This window comes from Pterocles gutturalis, unplaced genomic scaffold, assembly GCF_000699245.1.
Source record: "Pterocles gutturalis isolate BGI_N339 unplaced genomic scaffold, ASM69924v1 scaffold10806, whole genome shotgun sequence".
NCBI classification, from domain to species: domain Eukaryota; kingdom Metazoa; phylum Chordata; class Aves; order Pterocliformes; family Pteroclidae; genus Pterocles; species Pterocles gutturalis.
Genome location: NW_010103069.1, coordinates 1148 through 14540, shown reverse-complemented (window position 1 = coordinate 14540; position 13393 = coordinate 1148). Strand labels below are relative to the sequence as shown.

The 13393-nt window shown below is 38.0% G+C and overlaps 1 protein-coding gene across 1 annotated transcript; it reads right to left on the bottom strand.

Annotated features, from left to right (window-relative positions):
- Positions 1-507: 507 nt before the first annotated feature.
- Positions 508-12018, bottom strand: HSF2 (heat shock transcription factor 2). Its single transcript, XM_010086544.1, has 12 exons — positions 11916-12018; positions 11579-11706; positions 10916-11040; positions 8510-8585; positions 7270-7331; positions 7080-7164; positions 6373-6542; positions 4788-5057; positions 4112-4217; positions 2497-2550; positions 1813-1897; positions 508-1448 (listed from the first exon to the last, which is right to left on the bottom strand). Exons 1-12 carry the CDS (start codon positions 11944-11946, stop codon positions 1159-1161), a joined length of 1482 nt encoding a protein of 493 aa, XP_010084846.1. The 5' UTR covers positions 11947-12018; the 3' UTR covers positions 508-1158.
- Between the last annotated feature and the right edge of the window lie 1375 nt (positions 12019-13393).

Here is a 13393-nt window from a genome sequence, read left to right as displayed (position 1 = left end):
AGGGAAAAAAACTTTTCAGTCAAAGATTAACTTACTGTTTGTATTTAATCACGAGGTCAGGGTGAGATATTTAGTTAAAAGTGTGTCAACTGCACCTTCACATAGTGGTGTAGTAACCCCTCTGTCATTCAGCTGTGTAATACAATCACTCTGTTCACTTGCATAGATACAGAAGCCTGCCGTAAGAGCAACAATGGAAACACACCTTTTGAGTAGGGGCAGATAGAGCTCTTCCACTTCAAAGAAAGCTACAGGGCTCTACCCTAGTTTTCTGTAAGAAAACAAAGGAGAAAGCATTCTTTGTGTACTAAAGGAAAACAGTTTACTGCATTAGCCACTTGTTTTGGAGACTTATAAACATTGAAGTTTGGAGATCATGAAACTATTTTCCAATAAAAGTGCATGGAAGCAGACCTCATTGCACAGCTATTAAGGCATGAAAAACACACTGATGAATCCACATCCACTTGGCACAGAGGGGAGGAGACCACTCTCAGCAAATATCACACTTAAGTAACATTTATTTATCAGAGTAGATGGTCCAAGTTAAAAGTACTCATGCAGTCAAGGGGCCTGGTGGCTGTAAAGAACTTTTCCCCAGTTTGTGCTATATGTGAGCACTTCCACTGAAGTGAAAGTAAGGCAGAACCAAGATTAACAAGGTACAGGCACTTTGTTCCCAGTTCAAACAGGGAAAAAAAAAGCCTACATCAGGTCCTGGTCCCCCCACCCCCCCAAAAAGCCTCCTTGTTGTTAAACAAAATATTGTAAAAAATAGAAAAAACCCAAGATACAGAAAGTCAGTGCTCCCTAACCATACACTACTAGTTTACATCATCATATGTAAGACCAAAAGTATAAGAAATCATAAATCAAGCTTACTATTAACAAGTGTTCAGTTACCTGGCCTATTTAGCGATATGTATAATACCAAGTATTTGACAGCAGTACAGTAACAGTCTGACCGGGTATTGCCAACCATGTCTAACAGCTTGTCTAACCACAGTTAAACGACTGCTTGTAGGAAGTAACATAGGAAAGGTATTTTAGATTCCACATAATCTGGTTACATAAAACTGTGATTTACAAAAAACTCTCATACCAAATATTCTAAATAAATAGTTCGTCTCCATGACTATATACAGAGTCCCCATTACATCAGTTATCCAAGAAGGGCATGTCTGTGTCCATAGGTGCTGGGGCAAGTTCACATAGATAGAAGAGCGTGGCTTGACTTGCTTCTGCCTCTGTCAGCGGCTCCAGCCGCACGAGTTTGCTCTGGGTGGGCTCAGGATCCAGGCTGCTCTCCAGGAGCTCGTCCACTTCCAGGGGTTTGTCAACAGAGGAAGGAGTTTCAGCTTCGGAGCTCCCGCTCTCAACAGTGGAGCCTGGGTTCCCATCAAGGAATGCAAGGAGTGGAAACACAGTGTAGTGTATGAGTTGCTTATCTAAGGGAAAGAAAAATTCCCAAAACATTTATCAGTTCACATGCCTTTCTACATGCAGAAGAAAACAACAAAAATCCACCCCACATAATTTATTCAAAGAATAATTAATATAAAACATTATAGCTGTTTTAAATGAGTGATTAATAATTGTTACATTCATGCATAGCACTATTTGTTCAGATTCTCCTGCAAAAACATGTATTTCTTTGCATCGGGTGCAGTGCCAAAAACCTAAAAAGCATGTATAGTAAGTATTCTGTTTTGGTTATTTGCTTATCAGCATGACACAAAAACAAAGAGCAAATAACCAAGATGGTTTTTAGAACAATGCTTCACCTGTTTCAACAAAACACTCCCAACGAACCTGATTTGGACTTAGAAACTTGTGTTTCCTGTGAAGCCACTGGAACAGCATTATTCTTGGTAGTTTCTATTCCCTTTGACTCCATCTGGAAAAGAAAGCAAAATCTTAAATACGTGCTTAAAGCCTTTTCCAATGCCACTAGAGCACAGCTGACCAACTATTAAAAAAAATAAACTTTTATTTGCGAAGGGATGTAGTGGTATCAGTTACCCATACTAACAGACCTTGGCCAAGAAAATGTGAAATGGCAACACAGGTTTACTCAAGCAAGAACCAAAACCAATGCCCATAAATGAAAGAACAAATTCAAAGAGCTAGATCTTTGCTCTACTGCTTATTCTTGTTTCTTTCCCCACCAAACAATACAGAGGAAAACATTCTGACAAAGCATGTACTGTGTCTGTAAGTACTAAAATCTTAGAGGATATAAAAGAGACTGGTACATTGTACCATTCACCTCAAGGTAATATGAGTTTTAAAGGACATTATTAATTAGTGTGCTTTTCCCTTTTCTGTTTAAAATCTAACAGGGTGAATTCAGCTGCAGCCTTCCTATTCTAATGGAAGTCTTGAAAGCCAGATGATGAAAGAAGTGCTATTATACCAGTAAAGAAAACAGTAAAGGATGAATAAAGTTAGCGTCTCTCACTACTGAGTACATTGAGCAATACACTTAAGACTTACTTTGGTATTAGAGATATGATCTGTGGGATTCATCTGCACGGAGCTTGTAAAAAGCTGAATAAGACAAAACACATCAAGTTTTAAGTATCTCGATGTTGCTGTTAAGAATACAAGAATGTCACAGCAGCATGTGTGAGAATAATCCCTGCACTTAATGTTTTCACCCGCTATCAGGATTAGAGTCTATTTACAGGTAGTTACCACTTCTGCAAAGAAACCTAGCTCTGGAGCATAATGGTTCGGAATTCCCTGAGCCCCAGTCACAAAGGAAGCAACTGTATTATGTCTAACTTAGACTAACCTTGTTTGCTGCAGTCTTAAAATAACAATTCCTTCTTATGTTGCTGCATGGAGAATTCTGTGTGCAATAAGGAAGAATACACCCTGATGAAGTTTGCAAGTGACACCGAACTGGAAGGCGTCAACAATATGTGGGAGAGCAAAACTGCCATTAAGAGGGATCTCACAGCAAGGTGGAAGAGGGGCCAGCAGACACTCCATGAAGTTCAACGGCCAAATGCATTTAGGACCCAATAACCTCACGCACTGGCCTGGGTTAGGGACCAAACAGACTGGGAGCTGCTCCGCAGAAGGGACCTGGGAGCTATTGCAGACAACACCCTACACCTTGAGCCAGCCGCAGAGCCTTGCTACAGGGAGACACACTCTGCTACAGGCAGAGGTCAGGGGAGCAATCCTTTCTCCCTGCACATCACCTGAGGCCGCTTGTAGAAGAGTGCCCAGTTTTAAGCCTCCCCGTATGAGAGTCTTCAAACTAGAGGGCATCTGGAGGGCCACAGATGGTTGGGGGCATAGGACATACAAGAGGCTGAGGGAGCTTGGCTTATCTAGTCTGGTGAGTGCAGACAAGGGAGGATAACTGCTTCTAAAGAGGTGTTACAGAGAAGACAAACTCCATAGAGCTGGACAAAGGACAAGAGGCAAAAGTTACAAGCCACAGCAGGGAAACTGTCACTAACAAAGAAATTCTTAATAAAGAAGAGTCAAGCAGACTGAGAGGCTGTGGAATCTCCCATCTTTGGAGATTTCAAAATTTGAGTCAACAAGGTCCTGAGCAACATGATCTCCCTTTCACGCTGGTCCTGCTTTGAGCAAGAGGCCAAGACTACATGACTGGCACAGGTCCCTTCCAACCTACACCATTCTACATGACATAAATCTGAAGAGAAACTGAGAACATACAGATACTCCTAAGAAATAACCTGAAATGGCAGAGAAACTTGTGAGATAAATGACAAGAGCTTTTTTTAAACCCTGTTCACTGAGAAGACCACAGAAGATGTGCTGGGCAATTTCAAAGCAACAGTATTGATCTAATTGGTATCTGAGTTCACGTAGCACGAACTATAAGCATTATTTAATCAAGACAGACATTTTTAATTCAAAAACTTAAGCATTCGCTTGAGCAGTGGTGTAGCAGTGAGAATTATACCTGTGCCCCAGAAACACATATTCGCAAATATTTACAACTTTTCTTTTTTAAAGGGAAGAAAAAAAAATCTGTTGTATTTAAATGTTTTAAACAGTTAACAACCCACACAAATATTTTCTGTAGTGTATTACCAAAATACTTAAAATAAACAATGAAAATTACATCGACCAGTAGATCTGGATCTATGCTGAACTGCCGTCCTGATAACATAGCTTGGAAGTCCTCTAAACTGCAGTCAATACTGTCAAGATAATCCAGAAGTTCAACTCTAGAAGACAAACAATATTTTGTTGCTGTATCCCTTAATAAAAGGAACAGAAATCCACAATTAAGCTTTAAACAGATGGACTTCATGCATCTAAAAATCTTCAGCAGAACTAGAATGAACTAAGTCTTTCATTAGAAACCACCTCTGGAAAAAAGTGAAAACTTTTAGCCTCTTTAAAGGAGAACCCAAGTAAAGCAGACAGGTGCTCCAAAACAGGTATCACATCTACATAACATTATGACATGACATCAGCAGAGATGTGATTCTTGCATCCAGGTAGCCCTAATGAGTCCCATGCACCTGGAAGAGCTACGCAGATAAATCCTGACAGTTTAAATGATATCCACAACATTACACCGTCAGATTAGGCACCCCAACTCAATTGCTACACGATGAAAATCAAAGGTCCCATCTTAAAATACTTAAAGTGGAAGGATCTTTTAGACACTGGCTAGCATAAAGGCTACTTATAAATTTAAACTTCTGAACAGAAACTACTATTCATTTTTTTTTATTTCAGTAAAACAATCAGTTCTAATACTTCAAAAAAGGAAAGACCAGGCTACTCACTTTCCAAGAAGATTTATATTCTGTGAAATTACTCCATTCTCACTGAGTATGGAATCCATCATTGAGACCGGATCTTCTGCAGTTAAAGTTGACTGGTTATTCAGCTGTACAGCACTTGACATGAGTGGGCTTGTACTGTCACTGACAGGGCTGAGGGGATCACTAGATGGGACAGCAACTGATTCTGTGCTCTTATCCCCTTGAATTACAGGGGCATATTCTTCTTCATTATCATCTTCCACAATTACAATATCAGGAGAATTACTAAAGCTGGAATATGAGACAAATGAATTAAAGCATTTCATACACTCAATTTAAATCGGTACTATTCCACAAGTTTAGTTACTTCTCATTTTAGTCAAACTACTATAAGGAAATAAACTTTCCTGCTGCTTTTTAACATGAAACACAGCAAGATACTCTAAACATCTACCACCTTCCATTGATATGGCGCTTTTATGCTCAATACAGATAAAGCGGCTCATCTAGCAGACACTGTTGTAACAGACCACAATAACAACTACTAAAAAGACAGAGCAACACTGTATTTTTTGCATTAGAACGACTATAATCTCACATAAAAATGTAAAGCATGTACTAAGTGGACCAAAGCATATGAGGCCATCAAACTACACAGAGAATATATATATTGCATCTTTCCTGTTGAACAGAATCAGCTCTGGAACATCCATAACATAAAGGATCTCAGTTGGTATTGCTGTAGTTAATTAACCTAAAACTCAAGAAAGAGTCTCAAATAATTTGCCTTCCTCCACATTCTGGTTTTTTTAACCCTTTAGTAGTTGTTAGTTGTGCTGCCTCTCTATCACACCCTTTATCTTCATGAAGCTTTTCTATCAGAGAAGGCATTCCCACACATCAGCTGAAAAGAACAATGGTACTAGTTCAAGCATAAGTCAGTAATATCCAAGTTTTACTCCTTGAGGCATAGAATCATTAAGGTTGGAAAAGACCTCAGCATAATACAGGCCTTATCCATACAATGCACCTCAGGAAGAGAACTGCATCAAACCCTGGTGCAAGGTTCAACTGCTCATAGTGTAAAGATGAACTACTTCTGTAGTGCTAAGTACAGACAGGAAAGAACATAATCACAAACCACTTGTGACTGAAAAAAACCAAACCCTGAAATTAACTGGCTTAATAAACTTCGAAGACCATACCAACACTTGACAAACAGCATATGCAAATTATTCTCCATAAAAACCTGTACAAAGAAGGGAAGTCACTCCTGTCTGTATTCATAACCAAAAGTAAGACGACATCGCTTACTGTCTTTGGACAAGTAGTGTATTTAACAGGAGTGCAATAATACTGACTGCTTCTCACCAGTTTCTATCCTCAACATATTAAAACTTCAACAGCCAATCAATTATTTGGAACAAATCCAGATATTAATAAATCAGAACCTCGTGTGAATTCACAGATGAAGCTTCTATATGTGGAAGAATACTGAATAATTCTAACCACTTAATTAAAAAGAATTATCTAAGGCATCTGAATTATTGCATATTATAAAACACTGAGAGCCAATTATCTATACAGATTTTTAGAGACGTCTTACTTGGAAGAATCTGAAGTGGTATCTTCATTTGCTTCTGGTGTCATGGGAAGATTTTCTTCATCACCCATGGGATTTTCTTCATCACCCACATCCTCAGTGACATCATATATGATGATGTCATCTGAAATCTCTTCCCTTTGTTTTAAGCCCTCATTTCTGTTGAGAGGTACCTGAGAATTATTTTAAAGAGAGTCAGGTGACAGAAGGATAATGAGCTTCAGCACTCTGACAGTTATCACTGTATCTTAAAAAATTTCAGTTCTGAAGAGGTGTAAGAGCTTTCCTACACCTTGGAGATTACAAGCTGTTTGTACAGATCTACATTTAATAGAAAAAAACCATACAAATAAAAAAGCTGAAGAATAGCAGCTACAGAAAAAAATGTCTGGCAAATACTACAGGCATAGAAATAAAAGTACACTAGCACTGTCAGCAAAAGCAACAAAAAAGCTGCGACAACAGGACTACACAAGATATTAAAACTCACTTCAATTTGAACAGTATGTTGTTACAAAGATATTACCTCCAGCACCATGCTACAGCACTCATTCTAATGATTTCCCCACCAACCATTATTTGGACAGCAGAAAATAACTTTCAGCAGCATGACATGTTCAAATGGCTCAAACTACCTGATCTTGATCTGTCTGCCCCCCTCCACTCCTTCCTTCATCGTGACAAAGAGTACACATACAAAAAATACTTACATGGTGGTTACTGTCAGCTGGTTCTTTCACAATTTGTTGAAATAAATTTGACTTCGTAGGTCCATTAGTGTTCAGCAGTAGAGGCCTAAATCAGGAAGAGTAAAGAAAGCAAGCAGTCAAAACTAATTCTTTGGTTTTAGTCAGCAAAGCATGTCTGTAAAAAAAAGCATGTTTTCAAGACTATATTTACCTCTTGCGTTTTAGGCTCACTAGTTGGTTATTCTGCACCAAGGTAACAATGAATTGTACAATCTATAAGGAAAAGAACACTACTGTTAGTCACTCTATAATTGTTTCTCTCAGAGTACCAAGACACCTTATAGCAGAAGACTTAAATAGTCTATACATAAACAGCAGAACATATATTTTGTGTAGTAACTCTCGAAATGTTCAGAAAAGTTAAAAAATTGTGGTAGAATAGAAAACACTGTTGGTAATATCTAAAAAGAATAGAGTTATTCAGTTGCCTGAGAAAGGCTTTTCACATAGCAGGCGATAAAAGCAGACTTTTGCACTAAATCATGCAGTACACAGAAAAACATCCAGTAACACAAACTATTAGAAGAATAAGCAATGACACACGGCACATAAGGATGCCGAGTGTACACGTAACCTAGATCTGTAAATACTAGTTCTGGTGACAGGCATTTTTGACAGATTCAGAAAAAGTGACATGTATACTTAACGGCATTCATCAGCTGCCTTTTATTTTGAAATGTTAGACTTTCTTCCCTTTTGTTTTAAATTTAAGAATTAAATGTATGCATCTGGCTTAAACAAATGGGAAAAAAAAATCTATAAGAGTCTCTGCCACAAGCCTGCCTTCAGTGTTGCTACTTCTGATATAAAAAAAAAATATAAAATCTGTAATATTTTTGCATTTACATCAGTTTTTGTAGATCATAAATCTAACTGTTAAACTAAGCTAGGTTAATATATTACCAGTGGGTTCCACTCAATGATCTATTCTTCTGATAACTTTAGAAATCTACAGTCAGTGGGCCAGTTAAGTGGAACAGTAGTGAATTTCTATAACAGAACTTTGCAATTATTGCAGTAAGATAAAGTTTTTCCTGAGACCACCCAACACAGAGTATTAGTCATCTGATTCCTGAAGTAATAAAAAAATGGATGGACCATTTTAAGGATACCTTAACGAATGATGTATGAATTCTTGAATCTGTTTCTTTGAAAATCCTTAAAAGAGTTTGGCCTTATCTTCTGCTTGCGCAGTGAAATACAATGAATATTTGTTTCACAAAGATTTGTCCACCATACAGCACCCTGTTGTTTTTTCTATTAAAAAGACATTTCACACACTAAAAAAAAAAAAAAAAGCGAGGGCAAAGCAATGTACTATGTGGCACAGTATGCCTCGTTCAAAAGCGCTCACTCACTCATTGACATACGACACTTGAACGAAGTCTCACCTTCCGAATAACTTGCTGTTGTTGCAAATGTTTTGTTCTCAGTTCTGTCACTTCCCTCCAAAGGGATTCATTCTCCCTGTTTGAAAAGAATGATTTACAAGTCAAACTAAAACTTTTAAAAATATTTACTTTAATCATTTTTGTTAAAGATTAGTTGGCTTCATTAAAGCTCTTTGAAAGGTGTTTTTAGATACGGGGAGAGAGGGGAAGTCACACAGTGGGCAGCCTTGGCAAATAATTACAAAATGGAGACCCAAACACGACAAATAGCCCACAGAGAATTTCCAGCCCCCTCAAAAAAAAAAAAAAACCCCACAAAAAAAAAACCCAAACAAATTTGGCAATACTTATTACACATACATTCAGTATTTAAAAATTAACTACTTTGTTTCCTTTCCCATAAGAAAGTTACCTTCTCCTCTTCGAGTAATTAAACCCTAAGTTACCACATTTAAAAAAATTAAAAAAATCAAGCATACAACTGGTTTCTGGCAGCAGCAAAGGACCAAACAATATAAGAACGCAGTTTCTTCACATCACTAAAAACCAGAGTTCTTAATCTATTTCAAGCCTGTTTGTCCTCCCTCACACCTCTTACTTAGAAGCAAGCCACCTGTGAGCAACAGTACCAACCACCTTATAAGCATCTTTACAGAACAAGCTCTCAAGTCATACATGCAGCTGTAGGTCATCCTAACAGTTGCCTCTACTACCTCCAGTAAAGGGGCATGTAGGTGCTAAGAAGATAACAGGAGCAAAGATGGCAGTTTTCATTAAACACTGCCATTTTACAAACCTTGGTTACTCCAGTACTCACAGCAGTCCAGTTACTGAGACAGTATAAAAACTGCTGCAAAGTGGCCCTTGCTGTCGTACCTATGAACACTGTTTCCAACAGCATAAAGCATATTAAGAGGTAGATAAGGAACATCAAAAGCTTCAACAAATAAGGAAAGACAACATACCACCCTCCTCTCTTTGTCAGTTTAGTTTTCAACATAGATGTATGCCAAAAAAGGAGGAAAATCTCTCCACTGGTGTTTGGGTTTTCAGGAAACCTTAAGCTAAGTTTTCAGAAACAGCTGCTTATTTGCAATGTGACAAAGCTTATTGCTCACTCCTTAAACTGCTCCTATGTCCAACATACAATTTAAGAGTACAGTTCCATCACAAATTTAACAACTGAGGAAGGGATTCTGAACTTTCTCAATTTTCTCACCAGCTTTATTAACATGTTTTATAGGACTATGTCTTCTGATTTAGCTCCCATTTCTATCTCAATCACTTTAAATTAATGTGACAACCACAGGGATGTCAAACATCAACCACTCTATCTTCTCATCTCTATGAACTGTTAGGTCACTAGCAACTGTATGTCATTTCAGACAAAGTCAGCCCTACTCTGGGCAGGGGTTTGGACCCAATGGCCTTCTGAGGTTCCTTACAACCCAAATTTGTCTATTATTTGAAAAGGGTGAACAGGAACATTTTTACTCTAGGTAGGACAGATTCTAATTAAGACTATTCCTATGCAAAATAAGTTTGCCTCTGAATATTCTACCACTGAAGACTAGAAATGACAGCAGTTACTTTTAAAAACTTGAAATAATGTGACCTCTGCCACAGAGGTACACAATCATTTCTGTTCTGAACATTAAGGAGTCCTGACACAGAATTACTGTTGAGGTGCTGTGACTTAAAGTGCATGAGCTTATGCTCATATATCCTGTCTGTATCTACATACTCTACAGGATTAAGTAATTTGTAAGACACATCTCTCTTACTGTTGAGAATGAACTGTAATTACTAAATAGGCAATAACGCAATTCTAAAAATACTGTTTACATTTAGGTTTTAGATTCTGTACCTCTGTGGCTGAGGTAACTGATGAATATCCAAATTAGATTTCTAAACAGATTTTCATAGGCATCAACTCTTCAGTAATTTTTAGCAGTGGGTGAATGAAGACAATAACAATAGAACAATAAAGAGCAATGACCAAAGACATTAATTGTAGTAAAAAAGTATTATAAGCAATTTGCACAAACCAAACTCTGCCTCAGACTAAACACAGTAAATACTTCAAATCTGAAGATGTAAATCAGCATACTTCACTCTAAGAGCAAAGTTGAATATTCAGCCTCAGAAGCGTTATGGAACTATACTAAAGGTGCTATTTAACTGCTCACTACTAGACAGTTCTTCAAACACCAACACTGCTTATTACTTTTAGCCATATCAGAATATTAATTTTAATGCAATTATTTTATTGACATTTATTTTCCTGAAGCAATATTTAAACTTAGGCAATAAGAAATCAAGAGATACCTAAAACTGGGTCTTTGTCCGATATCCATTACCAGAATTACTCAAATTTAGGGATCAATTGCTGATGGAGCAACTTACCTCTTCAAAGCAGACAATCGAGTTTCAATAGTCTCTTGTTTAGTTTGCACCTTTTGAGCACTACTTATTATTTTGGAGAGATCTTCCTGACGTATCTTGTTTTCTTCAGGTCTTGAAGAAGAAACCTTTAAAGATTAGAATCCAGAAACAACAGTTTCCTTTATGCATTGTTAGCTATTATTTTATTTTGGTGATCAAGCATATTTTCTTCTAGTGTAGATAAACTATGCATTTAAGTCAATAATAAAGCATCAAATAAAACAGCGAAATTTCCTCTTACAGCTGTCACATTAGCTTTAGTTATTACAGACATCTGTGTACATTCAGATTCTTCAGGCATTCTTCTAAGCGCTCCACTTCATCATAACTGCTTCACAATAACTCGTTAGTAATAAGTACATCCCCCTCTCCACAGTTTAACTTCCCATATTGCTATTTGATAACTGTATTCACTCAACTCACAAAAGCAGCAGAGCACATTTCAGAATAACATTTAGCAGCACAACAATAAACAAGTCAAGATCAATATGAGAGCAGCACAGTTTGCTTCACCAAACTCCAAACTTACTCGCACTCACAATTCTGCAACTAAACTTTACATGAACTTTGCTATTCATTCATTCATACTTACTAGCACACGTTTTCCACAGAGTTTTCACTAACCTTCCTTTTAATTTGTTCCAACAAGTCCTCCCGGCCCTGCTTAAAATACGGGTGCTGAAACTCTACTGGACCATCTCGTTCTAGTTTGACAATCCCAGACTCAATATGGACAACTTTACGGAAGCCATCTTTAAAAAAAGAAAAATTAAAAAAACCTCTCAAAACCCCCATTAATAAATTCAAACTATGCTTTTCCAACTATTCTGTTACCAGTTTCAAGTAAGAGACAGCATCCTAGTTGCAGCGAACACAGGGCCACTGCTCAAGGGAAATTGTCTATAACCAAACAGGTACAGGATCTAAAACTATGCTAGAAAACAAAAACCCAAGAACTTACAGATGTTTAACTGTCTGACAAAGCTTGCCATGTTGTTGTGTTTGAAGTACTTGGGAAGAATCTCTTTTGCGAATCTCTGTTCATCCAACACCAAGAAACTCTGACCACTCTAAAATGAGAGAGACATGGTAAGCTACTTGAAGACCATTGTAGAAAACATGCTGGGCTTTTAGAATTAATCACAAGATAGGAATGTCTCCTTTGTGCATGCAGTACGTAACTGATCTGCTTGCCTACAATTTTCCACAACAAAAAGTGTACAAACCCCACAGCTGCAAAGCAACAAGAGTATTATCAATTTACATAGCTATCCATATCTGAAGGGAAACATATCTGTTGTTACTCTTTGCTTCCTCAAGAAATAAATTAATTGTTTACCAACAATTACCACAGTTTCACTATAGGACAATACTATCAATTTTGTATGTAGCTACAAAGTATTGGGAAGGAATCTAACAAAGAGACTGTGCAAGGAAAAAAAAAATAACAACCAGCTGAGAGTCTCTTCTACTTTCCAATATAAAAGCATGATTAGTTTGATACGACTTGTAGAGCAGATGGAAGCGTTGAAAAGCTGAGGGTGCCCACTGGGTTTTGGAATTACCAAAAACGTAACCTCTGAAGGCAGTATCTCCCTCCTCCTGGGACGCCAATTGTGAGGGAGGACTGATCTTTTATTTCATCCACAGGCTTTGACTAAAATAGAAGGATCAGCTCTTTGTTCTTCAGTGACTGTGCTCCACTACCTAGGACAAGTAATCAGCAGAATCTAAATTAGCTAATTCAAAATGGTTTGGGTTTTGTCTGTACATCCACAGCACTCTCTCACTCTGTATTTAATGGAAAGCTATCATCTTTGGCAAATGTCAACACTGATACTGCATCTTCTTAGAAGCCCTCCAGTTCAACAAGTCCCATTTGTTTCTTACCCCCACATGGCAGCAGTTCTAGGATTCTAAGAAGCTTGAAGAACCAACCATGAGACCATGTGAAGATCCTTGCCCAAGACCTTATTTCTGACAAACCACCACCGACTGTCAGAAACAGGATTTATAAATCGCTCACCATTGGATGAGTTAGGTGCTTAAGACTGAGACGAGGGCAGGAAGCTGGAAACTTCCCAGTAATGCCTACCTATCTCCTGCTGAGAATCAGTCAGTGGAAGGGAAAGGGGAAGGAAAAGACAGGGCAGGAACAGACCATTTTAGCCAATGCATTAATGAAACTCACCAGCCGAAGGTATACAAACAAGCGGCACTACAGTGACCTGTGACACCAACAGACAGCTTTCATGTGGAGCCTCACTTCATTGTCACTTTGACATTGTTCAGGCCTCGTGCCTATCTACTAGTTCTGGTTGCCCTTACAGTTGTTTACAGCAAAGCTGTACAGACCTTATGGTCTGACTTGAACTCCCTGAAGCATTACTATATAGCTAAATACAGTTTTCAAATCCTAGCACTACTGACTGCAGCATA